The sequence below is a fragment of the Gekko japonicus genome, unplaced genomic scaffold (genome assembly GCF_001447785.1).
Source record: "Gekko japonicus isolate JY-2015 unplaced genomic scaffold, Gekko_japonicus_V1.1 scaffold66, whole genome shotgun sequence".
Classification (NCBI taxonomy): Eukaryota; Metazoa; Chordata; class Lepidosauria; order Squamata; family Gekkonidae; genus Gekko; species Gekko japonicus.
This window is the reverse complement of record NW_015163605.1, coordinates 438,666-454,043: the sequence shown is the minus strand read 5'-3', so window position 1 is coordinate 454,043 and position 15,378 is coordinate 438,666. Positions and strand designations below refer to the sequence as shown.

The following is a 15,378-nucleotide window of genomic DNA, read 5'->3' as shown; positions in this document are numbered from 1 at the left end:
CAAAAGTTTCTTTCTACCCAGTCATAAAATGGTATCCAGTTATCTTTCCCATTTTTCTTACTTCCGCCTTTCAAATAGTTCAATAAATGGAACACCATCCTTTCTCCATAGTGTCACATATCATATGAAGCTGTAATGGAGTATTATCCCACCCATGGGGGAAGCATTACTTTCAAAACAGACTGATGGAAATCAAGAGTCTCTGTTCCAAGCAATGCATTAACCACAAAACCACAAGGCTGTGTTGAGATGATTATTCTCTCAACCTATCTCTTACAGGTTATGAGCCCTCTGACTGAACATAGGTCAGAAGTTTTGTTTTTTTAATTCTGGGTGTCAAGTGAAAACCTTGGCTCCCAGCCAAAGATCCCTCAATATCCTTTAAGATTTTTGTTTAATCTAATTAAATTTGTATTGGATCTTCCAAAATAAAAACTAGGTCATCACCAAAGGCTTGAAGTTTAAACAATATAAGAATATGGTCAAGTGGCGGGACTTAAAATCAACTTTAAAAAGACAAAAATCCTTACAAAAAATTGTGACCGAAGACAAATACAACAAATACAAGAAATTTCCTCAATGGCAGTCACGAAGAAAGTTAAGTATCTTGGTATTTTGATGACGAATAGAAATAGCTCCCTGTTAGAAGACAATTACTCTAAACTCTTGCAAAAAATAAAGGAAGACCTTAAAAAAAGGAAAGATCTCCAACTGACCTTCATGGGAAGGATAGCAACAATAAAAATAAATGTATTACCAAGAATACTCTTTCTAGCATAGAATCTACCAATATTAAAAAATGCAATACTTTAATGACCTAGATAAGATTATCATACAATTTATTTGGCACCCAAAGAAACCAAAGATTAGATGGAAGGTTATGCAAGACAAAAAAGAAAGAGGAGGATTTGGACTAAACTAATTGGACTCTATATTATAAGGCGGCATCCATGGGTTGGATAAAAATTGGATAACCCTAGAAGATATTAGAAATTTGAAACTGGAAGGTCATGATTTGAGTATGGGATGGTATGCCTACATTTGGTATGGAAAAGACAGAGTACATTCGAACTTTCATTGCTACACCATAAGAGGTGCCTTAATAAAAATATGGAATGAAATAAAAAACTGCTATTGTAACAAAACCCCAAGATGGGTATCCCCTTTGGAAGCTTTTATAAAACCCACTTTAATAAGGAAAAAAGAGTATGTTATGAAGATCTCCTGGATCAAACAGATAAATTAAAACAAGAAGAAAATCTAAATTTACAAAATATTTACCCTACATGGTGGGAAGCTACACAATTAAAATACAGATTTATCAAAGATAGCAAAATTGGGTTTTTTAAGCAAAAAAATAAACTGGATAATGTTTGGTTGTCCTCAGATGAAAAAATGATTAGAAAAATATATGATTTCTTACTAGAAGAGTATATGAAGGATGAAATAAAACAGCAATGATCTCTTGGATGCATGATATGGGTTATAATATTGACTTAGATCTCTGGAAAAAAACCTGGAAAGCTGCAAAATTTATGAGATCTACCTCATATAAAGAGAATATATATAAAGTATTTCATAGATGGTACTGGTCTCCTGATAAAACAGCAAGATGTTTTCCATCATCAACAAGAAATTGTTGGAAATTTAAAAATCATGTGGGTACATATGATCATATGTGGTGGAAGTGTAAAAAAGTGTATAAATATTGGGGTAAGTTTCGTAAAATTATATATGAAATTACAAATATAGACCTGGCATTAAAACCGGAAATATATTTATTAAATATACTCCCAGACAGCTGTGTCCAAAGCGATTGTTACCTCATAACTTACATAATAACATCAGCTAGAATTTTGTTAGCCAAAGGTTGGAAAACTGAGAGAATTCCCCCTATGGAAGAGTTGGTACATAAATTGCTTGAGGTTGCAGAAATGGATAGGCTAAATGTTGTACTACAAGACAAAGACGAACATTTGTATAAGAAGAGATAGTCTAAACTATATGTATGGCTTAAACGATGCTGTGGATCTAGACTTAAAAATGTATTAGCAATTATATGATGCTGTTGTTGTTTTTTGTAACTATAAAATTTATAAATAAATTATTTTTAAAAAGATTTGTGTTTAAAAGCAGTCTAATCACACCTTAAACGATTATATATAAAATAATCACAATGATACACAAAAACCTCACCACCACTAGTGTATGTTAGTAAAATTAGCATAATATTCTCACTAAAGCACTTTCAGAAAAGATAAAATGGTCTCACCACAAGCCAGATCTATATACTATTTTCTATATACTATTATCTATATACTATACTATATACTATTTTCCAAATGTGCCCCCTATCTGCGGATATCTAAATCCACAAATTAGGGCCACATTGATAGAACACAGACTTTTCTCCAAACTTGGAGTAATCCCCAGGCTTGCAGAAAAATCCTAAAGCTACTAAAAGGGGGGAGAGAGAAAAGAACTCTCCCCCCTCAAAAAAACCAGAAAATGGTTGACTGTGCAAGCAGAGAGAACTGTTCTCTGAGTGCTGGCAGGCACACGAAGAGGAGAGTGGGAGAAGAAAAGGGATGATCACACCTGCCTGGCTGCTGCAGACATTGAGGAGGAAGATGACGATGAAGAGATGGCCAGCATCTACCGTTGCTGGCTCTCCCCATCCCCCAAGTTTCAGGCAGGCAAAGGAGAAGAGTCTCAGCTCACTCCCACCTGAGGGGGTTATAGGGGGGAGGAGCAGGTATGGTGTCTTGTCCCCCCCCCTTGGGCAACTAAGATGCAGCCGCAGCAGAACCCACCACACTGCCTCACTGCAGAATTCAGGCAAGTGGAGGAGAAGGAGGAGTCACTGCTGCCTCCAACCACCCCCTTCTATCAATGCATCAAAGAATCCCTCCCCCCCCCATGGCTTCCCAGCAAACAATGTTCCTCTGCTAGCCGGAGGCAAGCAGGAGAGGGGGAGATCAGGAGCCAAATGTTCGCCTTCTATCAATGCATCAAAGAATCCCCCCCCCCAATGGCTTCCCAGCAAACAGTGCTCCTCTGCTAGCTGGAGGCAAGCGGGAGAGGGGGAGATCAGGAGCCAAATGTTTGGTCTGACTCTGGGTTAGAAGAAGAAAAGTTGGGAGGGATGGCAAAGGCGCAGTTGTGGGGGAGAAAGAAACAAGGGGGAATGAGTGACGGGGAAGAAGGGCTGGAGGGAGACAGAAAGAGGGTCATGAGTAATAGGGAAGAAGAGGTGAAGGAGGCAGAAAGTAGGGGTGGCATGAGTGACAGGGAAGAAAGGGTGAAGGGAGACAGAAAATGAATGGGCATGGATGGGGTGGGGGAAAGAGGAGGAAGGCAGGCAGGTGGAATGGGATGCTCCCTTCCCACAAGTTCTTTGCAGGTCCCTATTTGTTGTCATTTTTGTTGTTGTTATTATTTTGGAACACCCATACAATGTCATTCATTTTCCAGGTCTTCCTCACTTTGCTTGAACTTTCTGTAACCTGATTGACACAATCTTTTGGAAAAGACTGGGGAAGTGTGCATTTTTTACAGGTTCCATCCATATCAGTGCCATTTTGCTTGCCTTAGTCCCCCCCCCCCCCCTGGGCTGTATGCCACCAGAGGATAGAGGACTTTAAAAAAATCCTCTGGTGGTGCAAGGGGAAGATAACAGCAGGGACTGTGGGGGCCTACATCAAGGAAAGTGCCTGGAAAACTGCTGTGCGGATGCTCCAATGCCTTAGGAAATACTTCTGCTTTAGCAATGGGGAGGAGCCACAGCTCAGTGGTAGAGCATCTGCTTGCATGCAGAAGAGAAGGCCCCAGGTTCAATGCCTGGCACCACCAGTTAAGAGGATCAGCTGGTAATGGCTCTGAAAGACCTGAGACTCTGGAAAGCTGCTGCCAGTCTGAGTAGACAATACTGACCTTTGCAGACACTCAGCACTGTGTGGAAGCAACCACAGTCTAGATGTAGAAATGAATTGTTGGGCATACCTGGAATTCAGGGTGTGTATATATACACACAGAATTAATACTTTGTTTCTCCTGAGGGTGAGATCCATTCGATTTGGTTGTGAATGACAACTTGCAGTGCCTCACCCAGTTGCACTGGCTGACTCGCTGGAGAACCATTACAACCATGATTGATTCCCCATGTAAAGTAGAGATCTTATTTGTCCAGATGCACTTTGCAAAGCTGAAGCAATTATTCCAAGGCTACCAGTGTGTGTTTTAGGAAGAGACCTCCAGAGATGTTTAGATCACCAGTTTTTATACCCTGCACCACTGAGGCAAAAGAGCTTCCCCATACAAATCCGCTTCCACGTGCTTAGCGTGCATGCCCGAGATCCGCAGCTCCTGCGGCGAACCGCTGCGCATGGGCAGCTAACTGCAGCAGGCTCTATCGCACCGAGACTCCACAAGCATTGCTCAACCCCGCGGTGGCGCTCGTTGCCGCGACGGGGCCACGTTGACTCCAGGCCTTAGACTGCGCACACAGGCAGAAGGACACATTTGTGTTATTGATGGTTTGCACAGACTGTCCCAGATTATTACACACACACACACACCGAATTCCTGCAAGCGCGTGTATGCAGACGACCCTCCCCCAGTTCAGTTCTGGCCCGCGAGGGCCCCCCTCTCCTTGCTCTCAAGTAAGAGCTGCTGCCTTCCGCGGGCCGGGCGGGTTATATTTAGCCCGTTGCGTCCAACGGAAACTGCAGTGCTCAGAGCGGCAGCCCCGACGCCCGAGCCATGGGGGGCGGCGGAGGTGACAGCAGAGATTGATGATCCAGGTGGCTCTCCTTCCCTCCCTCCCGCGCAGCGCCCGACCCGGCGGCAGCAGCAGCAAGCGGGTGGCTGCGGGAAGGAAAGAGCTGCTTCCCCTCTGGGCACAGGGGGACGCTGCAGACACCAGCGAACAAAGCAGAGCGGGCGGGGAGAGGGGGGGGAGAAAGGGAAAGGCAAGCCGGGGGAGGGGGCAGAGCAGCGCTGCCACCCACCCGCCCACCCGCCGCCGCAGCCGCCCGGGCGAGCTAGGCAGACATGGTCGCGGCGCACACGTCCCATCCGTCCTCCTCCAGCGAGTGGATCGCCTGCCTGGATAAAAGGTACCCGCACCTGCCTGCCTGCCTGCGGCGGGGAGGGGGAGCAAGGGAGGAAAGGAAGGAAGGAAGGAGTGAGGGAGGGGCCGGCCGGGTGTGCGGGAGGGAGCTGGCTGGCTTTCCTTCGGCGTCGCCCTCCGTCCTTCTCCGCCTCCCCCCCCTGATGCTGCCTTGTAACATTTTATAGGAATAAAGGCCTGTGAGAAAAACGAGCAGGTCAGTCGAGATCCCTGCTGCGGGGGTGAAGATGCAAGGGGGTGTCGGGATTGGTGTGGGTGGGTCTGTGTGACTGATCTATCTATCTATCTATCTATCTATCTATCTATCTATCTATCTATCTATCTATCTATCTCTATCTATCTCTATCTCTATCTCTATCTCTATCTCTATCTCTATCTATCTATCTATCTATCTATCTATCTATCTATCTATCTATCTATCTATCTATCTATCTAGTGTCTGGAGAAGGGGAGGTGCTTTGCCTCTCTCATTTACATCATCATAGCCCCAGAGCCACCCCTTTCCATAGGGCTCAGGTGCCTGTGAAATACTGCAGGTGTGCTGGAAAGGGGGTGACTGGGAGCTGCAGGGGCATAGGGCTGCTGCTGTAAGATTTGTAGGAGCGTTACCGATAGGGATCAATAAATCTGTCCACTGGCCCACCTTCTTCATAAGCAACACAAACGGGGCCTCACTGTTCCCGAAGGAAGGGAGGTCGCCAGGAAAGTTAAACCCAGCAGTGAGGATCAGATAGATCCCCCCCCCTCAAATACTGTAAAGAAAAATTCTACTATATGAATGTTGATACTAGCATTTCCCCAGTGGTGCTTTATTTATTTAGGTATTGATATATCCTGTTTTTCTTCCTAATTGGGACCCAACTCGGCCTACACCATGGTGCACCTCCCCTCCATTTTATCTGTACAACAACAACCCTGTGAGGTAGATTAGGCTGAGAGCGAAGCCCTGTTCACACATGACAGAGAATGTGCATGCATCTGTTTGTAAGATGCATGTTCACTTTACAATGAAAGTGGGAACAAGTACCTGGATTAATGTGGGGTTTAAATCACGTACGTTAAGCCATACATGCATTGGACATAACATGAGAATTGCCATACACACATTGAACATAACATGAGAATTGCTCAAGGCACGTATGAAAAAAACCCAAGGGTGTACTGTACATGGGTTGCATGCACATTCTCCGTAACTTGTGAAGGGAGCCAGAGTGTCTGGCCCAAGGTCACCCAGTGCGCTTCCATGGCAGAGTGGCGATTTGAACCTAGGTCTTTCAGATCCTACTTTGACACTGTAACCACCTCACGATGCTGTAAGTTACTTCTTGGGAAGGTGAGACAACAATAATGTAAAATTCTATCTCCCTGTCTTAATTTGCTGACCTTCAGTAGAGGCACAACTTTACCTTTCTGCTGACGTTGTGAACGTGTGCGCCGCTTTGGAGGAGGGAAGGGATACTCAGATGTCTGACCTGCTGTGAGGCAGAGAGGTGGCTAGAGGGTGTTTAGGCCCTTTCCAATATTTGTTTTGGTATTTCTTTGAATCCACAGTGTGGACCAGTTCTACCAGTGCGTCATGTTGGGGAAGGTGCTGTCAAAGTTGCAGCTGGCTTACGATGAACCTGAAGGTTTTTCTGGGCAAGAGATCTTGCCATTGCCTGCCTCGGTGAAACAAGCCTGGACTTCCTTAGTGATCACCCCTACAAGTCCTACCCAAGGCTGAGCCTGCTTTAGCTTCGGAGGTCTGAGGAGATCAGGCTCGTCTGGGCTATCAGGGCCCAGAGTAGGATACAAGATGCCTGTCTTGGTGGTTTGACCTTTAAGGCCCTTAATAGCCAGGGACCCATGTACCTTCAGGACCACCTCTCCTGGTATACCCCCAGAAGAGAGGTACGCTTGGGAGATCAAAATTTGGTGGTCCCTGGCTCGAGAGATGTCCGGCTGTCCTCGACCAGAGGGCTTTCTCTGCCCTGGCTCCAACCTGGTGGGACTCTCTGCCAAGTAACATCCATGCCCTGCGGGGTAGACTACAATTCTGCAGGGCGTGCAAGGCAGAGATGTTCCGCCATGCGTTTGGTGGAGGACAGGGATGGTACCATCTTGGCACTCCCATCTTCCTCCCCTCTGCCCCTTCCTTTGTGAGACAGGGGTGCTGTTAGGATTTTAGCACCATCTATAACTAATTAGATTACTGGATTGATCAGATTGGTTATGATGTTTTACTGTTTCAGCCTGATCTTAGATTGTTTTATCTAATGTTTTATCTGATTATGTTGTACACCGCCCTGAGCCCACGCCTGCTGGGGGAGGGCAGTTAATAAATTCAATTAATAAATAATAAATAAATAATACTTTGCAACACTGGGAGTCTTCAAACAGCGGCTAGATATCAGGGATGCTCTCGGCCAGGGGTGGCCAAACTGTGGCTCGGAAGCCGCATGCAGCTCTTTCACACACATGGTGCAGCTTCCGGCGGGGTGGCTGGGGAAGCGAAATATCATTAGCAAACAACTATCATTGGACAAAAAAATATCATTTTCAATATCTGCATTTACCACTTTTGTTATTATTTTTGTCAGTCTCGTTTAATGTTAATAAAAAGCAAACCTGCATATTTACCAGTAAAAACGTGTAATATTTGTTCATGTATTGTGTCTCTCAAACATCTGACGCTTATTCTGTGTGGCTCTTACATTAAGCAAGTTTGGCCACCCCTACTCTAGGCTGATCCTGCATTGAGCAGGGGGTTGAACTAGATGGCCTGTATGGCCCCTTCCAATTCTATGATGACGGTATGGCTCGGTTGATTTAAGAAGAAGTAGTAGAAGAAGAGGAGATTGGATTTATACCCTGCCCTTCACTTGGAGTCTCAGAATGGCTTACAAACTCCTTTCCCTTCCCCTCCCCACAACAGACACCCTGTGAGGTAGGTGGTGCTGAGAGAGCTCTTGACAGAAACTGCTCTTTTTCAAGAACAGCTCTGATGGAACTATGGCTTGCCCAAGGTCATCCAGCAGGTGCAAGTGGAGGTGTGGGGAATCAAACCTGGTTCTCCCAGATTAGAGTCCGCACACTTAACCACTACACCAAACTGGCTCTTTACACAGACATGTTGGCTCTTGGGCTTTATTTGTTTATTGACTTCATTTATGTCCTGATTCCCCCCCCCCCAATAGGGACCCAAAGAGGCTTGTATAATTCCCCCCTCCTCCATTTCATCCATTCCCCTTGTGTGATAAACACTCCAAGTTCTTTGTGCCTAATGGCTCACCACTGCTCTCCATCTAGGTTTTAGCACACCACTAGAGTCTCTCTCTCTTGCCAACCTAGCAGTTTGAAAGCAAGAAATTGCAAATAGATAAATAGGTACCACTTTAGTGAGAAGGTAACAGCGTTCCGTGCACCTTAGTGTTTAGTCACGCCGGCCACATGATTACGGAAACATCTTTGGACAGCGCTGGCTCTTTGGCTTGGGAATGGAGATGAACACCGCCCCCTAGAGTCGGATTCAACTAGCTTTCGAGCAAGGGAAACCTTTACTTATGGTGTGCTGAGATCTGTGTGGTTGGGTGCTGCACAGGATTGGCTGACTATGAAGAACACCTGAATGTGCTTTTGAGAAGACACCCTAGGCCTGCTTGTTCCTGTGTGTAAGGCCTTTGAGTCCACGGTGTGTCAGCTATCCAGTGCTAACATTTGTGTATACTGTGTATCTTTCCCATTGGGGGGGGGGGAAGCGTGAATTTCCATGAAAAAATTCATTGGGTTTACTAAATATCTTCCTTTGATACAGTGAAACCGAATTTCCTCAACCATTACCTGTAGGAAGAGGAAGGGGGCTAGTTGCCAGGAAGGGCCAATTAGAGTCAAGACAGAGATTCTAATTGACCCTTCCTGGCAACTAACCCCCCTTTCCCTTGAGAGCCAGTTTGGTGTAGTGGTTAAGTGTGCGGACTCTAATCTGGGAGAACCGGATTTGATTCCCCACTCCTCCACTTGCACCTGCTGATGTGACCTTGGGTCAGTCACAAGCTCTGGCACAGCTGTCCTTGAAAAAGAGCAGTTTGTTTCAGAGTTCTCTCAGCCCCACCCACCTCACAGGGTGTCTGTTGTGGGGAGGGGAAGGGAAAGAAGTTTGTAAGCCGCTCTGAGACTCCAAGTGAAGGGCTGGGTATAAATCCAATCTCCTCCTCCTCCTCCTTTCCTATATGTAATGGTTGAGGAAATTCTGTTTCACTGTATCTGAAGAAGTGCACATGCACAGGAAAGCTTATACTTTGAATAAAACTTTGTCAGTGTTAAAAGGTGCCACTGGACTCAAACTTTGTTCTGCTGCTTTAGACTCACGCGGCTACCCACCTGAATCTAAATATCTTCTCGTACAGGATTATTTTTACTGGAGATCCATCTTACATCTTTCACATATTCCTAGGAGAAGATATCCTTGCCTCAAGGCCAGAATGAACTGAGTTGGAGACAAAACAATCTGCAGTGGTCACCTTGGCTTTGCTTCCTCCTTAAAAAAGTCCTTTAACAACTTTATAATCGGGGCAGTCATGGTGATTGTTCCCCAATGCTGACAGACAGGGTAATTTGCTGTTGGATCCGATTGTAGGTTTAGCAGTAAACACTTCACTGTTAGTCATTGTTTCTCATTAACACTGATTAAAGGGTGAAAAAAAGAGGGTAGTAAAATAATACTTTCCTTTAAAGCACCTGTATTGGTTTGGGGTTATTTTGCAGGTTTGTTATAGATGGACCAAAAGTGGGTTTTCATTCTCCGAATAATATATTTCCATGCTAGGTGTGTTGCAGCATACCACCTTGAACTGATCATGCAGGTGATGAAAGGATAGTGATATCGATAAATATTTCTTTGGTTTGTTTTCCCGGATTTCCTTCAGACTGGTTGATATTTATGCATGATGCACTCAGTATGTACTACAAGATCACTGAGAGAGTGAATGAGTTGACGGAAGGGAGAAAATACAGGCTTTAAGATTCTAACTGTGAAACCCTAAGTATAGTCACACCTTTGTAAATCCATGGAAGTCAGTGGGTGTGGAAGAGTGTAACTCTACTTAGGATGGCCAGGTACTGGTTTTGTTAGGTGGCACTGATAGCAGCTGGTAACACTGTGAAGCTGAACCAAATCTATACTTATCAACCCTAAGCATGAATACCACATGCCATAGGTTCATAATCCAAACACCTCCCCCAGAACACGTATCAGAACTACATGCCACACCTAGTGATGAAGAAGAAGAGATTGGATTTATACCCCACCCTTCACTACCCAAAGGTGTCTCAGAGGGGCTTACAAACTCCTTTCCCTTCCCCTCCCCACAACAGACACCCTGTGAGGTAGGTGGGACTGAGAGAGCTCTTGACAGAAACTGCTCTTTTTCAAGAACAGCTCTTATCAGAAGTACGGCTTGCCCAAGGTCATCCAGCCAGGTACAAGTGGAGGAGTGGGGAATCAAACCCGGTTCTCCCAGATTAGCGTCCGCACACTTAACCACTACACCAAACTGGCTCTCAACAATTCTGAATAAAGCAGCTCCATAATAACCTCTGGGTTATCAACCCACAGACAAAATATTACTTGAGTTCGATACCAGAAGGATGACCTACCTTTCAACCTCTCCATAGTGCCACAAGCAGGATGCAGAGCCAGCAAGCTGAGAACCAGGGTACTGTAGTGGTTAGACTAGGATCTGGGAGACCCAGGTTCAAATCCCCACTCTGCCATGGAAGCTTATTTGGTGACCTTGGGTGGGCCACACCCACTCAGCCTAACCTACCTCACAGGATGGTTGTTGTGAGGATAAACGGGAAGAGTGGAGAATGTTGTAAGCCACTTTGAGTCCCCATTGGGTGAGAAAACTGAGATATAAACAGCTGAATAAAGCGCTCCGTCTATGGTTTGTGAGAGGTGGCGACAATATGAGACAGCATTTGCTTTGCCTGCATGTAGTCATGCTCCATTATGGTTTGTGAGCTGCGGTGACAATATGAGACAGCATTTGCTTTGCCGGCATGTAGTCATGCTCCATTAACACCTATTGCCTTAAAAAGAAGTCTAGCTCGCCACCTAGTGGTGTATAGCTCTAAAAGAGGTAGAACTTGTGGCCGCCAGACAATCTTAGGATCTCCTGGCTAATTAATCTGTAATAATTATCGTACGGCAGTGTGTAGAATAATTTATAATTATTAGTCCTGCTCCAGACCATGGCCTTGTCAGCTGAAAGATCTCAGGTTGGGAAAGACCCTCCTCTGCCTCAGACCCTGGAGAGCTGTTGCCAGAATAGAAGATGGTGGAGCAACCAGTGGTATCAAGAGAGAAAGTCAAGCACTTATATGCAATTAGTTTCAACAGAATGCTGGCTAGGAGGGGAGGTTTCATACCACACTTCTAGATTTTTAATTTTTTTTTATTACATTCAAAAATTAAAAATTAAAACAATGTTACAGCAACACCAGTAAAACAAACAAAACAAAGAAAAGGGCCTTAAATTATATATAACAAGTATAAAGTTCTTTTGGAATTTCTCTGTTCTTTGCCAAATAATTTAAAATAGGGGACCAGGGTTTTTTTAAACTTGGAAACCGTTGCTGGTGAAGACAAAGAATTAAAATTAAAAGTCAATTTAGCTAAAAACATATTGTTCCCAAAATCTGGAATGCCAAGCCAAAACAGACGGGGCTACTTCTAGATTGTTGATTGTTGAACTTCTTTATGTGCAAATGGAATTTTTACTATATTTGTGACCCTTTCATCTCGTTCCCCATTCGCGGGGAGGGCGGGGTAAAAATGCAAAAAATAAAATAAAAATAAATAAATATCAACTCGAACACTGTGTCCTTACTGAACATTACAATGTTCTGCTATATGGTAGTGTCAACAACATGTTAGATAGTGACTCAAGCCAATACCCAGTGGGAGAAAGAAACAACAGGCACAGTCAGATTTTGTTCGTGGTCCCATTTTCACTGCTCTGTATAACAAGAGGGATGAATTTACATCCATTGAAAAGAAGCAGGATGGGTTAGGTCTGCCTGAAAAGATGGTGTCCCATCCCAGTCCGTGCCCACCGTGATTGGTGATGTGGAAACAAAGCTCCTATAAACTACTGAAATAACCTGATCCATTTTTGGAGATAGGGAGAGAGCACAATCCCAGTGGAGGCCTCCAGAGAGCCAATGCTGATTTAGCACTTGGCACTGGTATGAGCTTGCGGGTGTTCCACATAAAGGCAAGTGAAGCCGGGCAGCTGTTATTTATCATTTATACTGCACTTCAGTTTGCTAAGTGTTTTCACAGTGTTCATTGTGGATTGAAAGCCAGAGGTTATTACAGAGTTGCTTTATGCAGAATTGTTCCCTCCCATCATGTCGCATCTGTCCCTTTCCATTTATGAATGACGGCATCGTGTGGCGGGGCCTTTGGCAGTCTCTAATCATGTCACTGTGTTGCACATAGGTATGGCATAGTTCTGATATGTGATCTGGGGTTGTCGTTTGGATTACAGAACTGTGGCACGTGGTACTCATGCTTAGGGCTGATAAGTATATTTTCTAGTAGCAGCACTGCTGTTCCAAAGACGGGGGTTTGAACCCATCGATTTGGATAGTGTTAACTGGCATTTAAAGCACATGACGCATGAAGCGGCCTTGTACTCAATCAGACCACCGGTCCATCAAAGTCAGTATCGGTCCTTTCTGCACTCTGCTTATAATCCATGGTCACTGCAGTGTCCTCCAAGCAATTCTGCACTAAAACCGAATGCAACCTTCTTTTTAATCCAGGTTTTTAACCCCATTCTGCACTAAAATCAAGTACAACCTTTTTTCTATTCCGGGGTTTCCGCCCATTTTGCGTTACATTACCTCCCTTCAGTGGTCAGCCCGATTTCAGCCTGCTGTTGCCCCGGGTTATTTGGATGCTGTTTTGCTGTGGACTTAAATTGCCTTGACTTGAACACTGAGAAAATCCGGAGTGGCAGGCAAATGCGGAAAGGACCACTGTCTACTCAGACTGGCAGTGGCTTTCCAGGGTCTCAGGTGGATATCTTTCAAATCACCTCCTACCTGATCCTTTTAACTGGAGGTGCCAAGGATTGAACCTAGGACCTTCTGCATGCCAAGCAGATGCTCTGTTACTGAGCCACTCCCGCTAAAGCATAAGCAAGTCTTTTCCAGACCCTGTTGGGGTGCATGCATGAAAAAACTAAACATAGTGATACCAGATTTCTGAGTCAGTTGCTGGCCATGTGAGAAAAATGATTTATAAATGAAAACAAGAAACAACTGGGCCAGGCTGTTTCTCCCTGATACACTGTCATTTTCTAAAACCTACGTTAGTGGCATAAAATTCCATCAAGTCACACCATGTAGAGCTTTCAAGGCAAGAGATGTTCAGAGGTGATTTGCCATTGCCTGCCTCTGCATAGTCCCCCTGGACTTCCTTGGCGGTCTCCCATCCAAATACTAACCAGGGCCGATCCTGCTTAGTTTTCAGAATCTGACAAGATCAGGCTAGCCTGAGCCATCTAGCTCAGAGCTTCCAGAGCAGTGTTCCCTCTAAACTATGCAGGTGAGCGGCCGCTCATTAACACAGGAAGCCCTGCTCAGCAGCCATCTGGAGCCATGCAGAGTCTTGCACTGCCCATTGCCCATTGTAAGATTACAGCAGTTATATTCTGCTCAGGAAGCCAACTGCTCTCTCAGTAGGGAAATTGTTTTTGATGGAACATTGTTCCAGAGTATTAAAAATGGCATTGCCCACTATGATATGGTCCAGTATATCAACTTGGGACTCTACTGCCTCATGCCCCTGCTTGGGTAGATCAGGTCAGTCTGGTGCATGTCTATATCACATTGTTCTTGTGGAAGTGAAGCTTCTAACATCCTCTGACCGCTTGGAATGTTCAATTTCCCAGGGAAGAAAATAGTCCATCAAGGAAAGGAGATTTGTTAGCTTGGCTAAGATTGGCTAAGATTTACACACAGGTTGACTGAAGGCTGAGAAGTCCTGCAACATAGCCCTCTGCAAATATGGAGCGGGAGTTCTGTTCATGTGAAGTGGAAACCTGCTGATGCACATATTGGGAACACCAGATTTGCACAGTCACCAGGGTTCTGGTTCACATAAATGGAAGCTGTATCTGCATGGAAAAACCACCTGTTGTTCCAGGAGAGCATTTCATTTTGGGCTGCTGTGTGTGTGTGGGAGCTGTGAAAATCAGCCCGCAGAAATTTGAGGCAGGATCCAAGCCATTACACTACCGTTACACTAAATTTATTTGGCCTCGTTCTCATGTGTGATAATCTGGTGGAATTATGTCATTGCTTCTAGTACGTGACTCCAGAATGTACCACATGAGCACACTGGAGCCAAAGTTAAGCTCCTTATGACCTTGCAAGAGAATTAAACATGCATATGAATGAAACTGACTTAAATTAAGTGGAAAACATGGCAATTTTTTGGTTGGCTTTTGTCCTTTTTGAGTTTGCTGCATTTCTTAACTCATTCCAACTTCTTGAAATTGACTGTGTGTACCCTGTTGCAGTGTAACACTGTGATACTAGGTAGATTGGGGTGACGTTTACATTGATGTAAAACTGTTATTTTTTTATCATAGGACAGTTCCCATCTAGCATCTGGATATTCAATGGGTAAGCTGATTGACCATCTGGTAGCTCCTAATGAATTACCTCTAGCACTAAGCTTGCAGCTATCTGATAAACAAAGCAATTACTTCTTTGTGTAGCAACCAAAGGGCATAGCTTCCTATATCCACAAGCTCTGTGTGATTAACCTACATGTACACGGGAGCTTCTGCATTCCTCTTCTCCAGGCCTTTTGATTATTCATGTATTACGGTGCAGGTACAAACAATACATACTTGAAATTCTTTTCTTACCACTTTATCTAATAGTATAGCCTCCCCAATTCATGCAAAAAGGCCCAGCCATGGCTGCCATTATGGCTTTGCACACTTGTAAGTGCTCCCAAAAAGTTCTGCAGAAAAATCTTAGTTTACCAAAAAAACAAAACAAAAAACCCCACACCACCAAACCCCTCAAACCCCAAGTTTCAGGTAACCCCCAAAGTAAATGGGGGTTACCTGAAACTATGCATGTGCAGACATGGCCAGAGATCAAGCACTACATGCCTGAGTTCTGATGGTATTTTCAAAATGTTTACAGAACTGGTCACAGCGGGCCTCAGCTGGACATAAGAA

General features: G+C 44.6%; 1 protein-coding gene across 1 annotated transcript in view; it reads left to right on the top strand.

The window, feature by feature from the left end:
* Positions 1 to 4,873: 4,873 nt before the first annotated feature.
* The window catches only part of RAPGEF4 (Rap guanine nucleotide exchange factor 4), a 236,578-nt gene continuing 226,073 nt past the window's right edge, over positions 4,874 to 15,378 (top strand). The window contains exon 1 of the mRNA XM_015407277.1: positions 4,874 to 5,117. Coding sequence (XP_015262763.1) covers positions 5,053 to 5,117 — 65 coding nt within the window. The 5' untranslated portion in view covers positions 4,874 to 5,052. The remainder of the gene's footprint in view (positions 5,118 to 15,378) is intronic.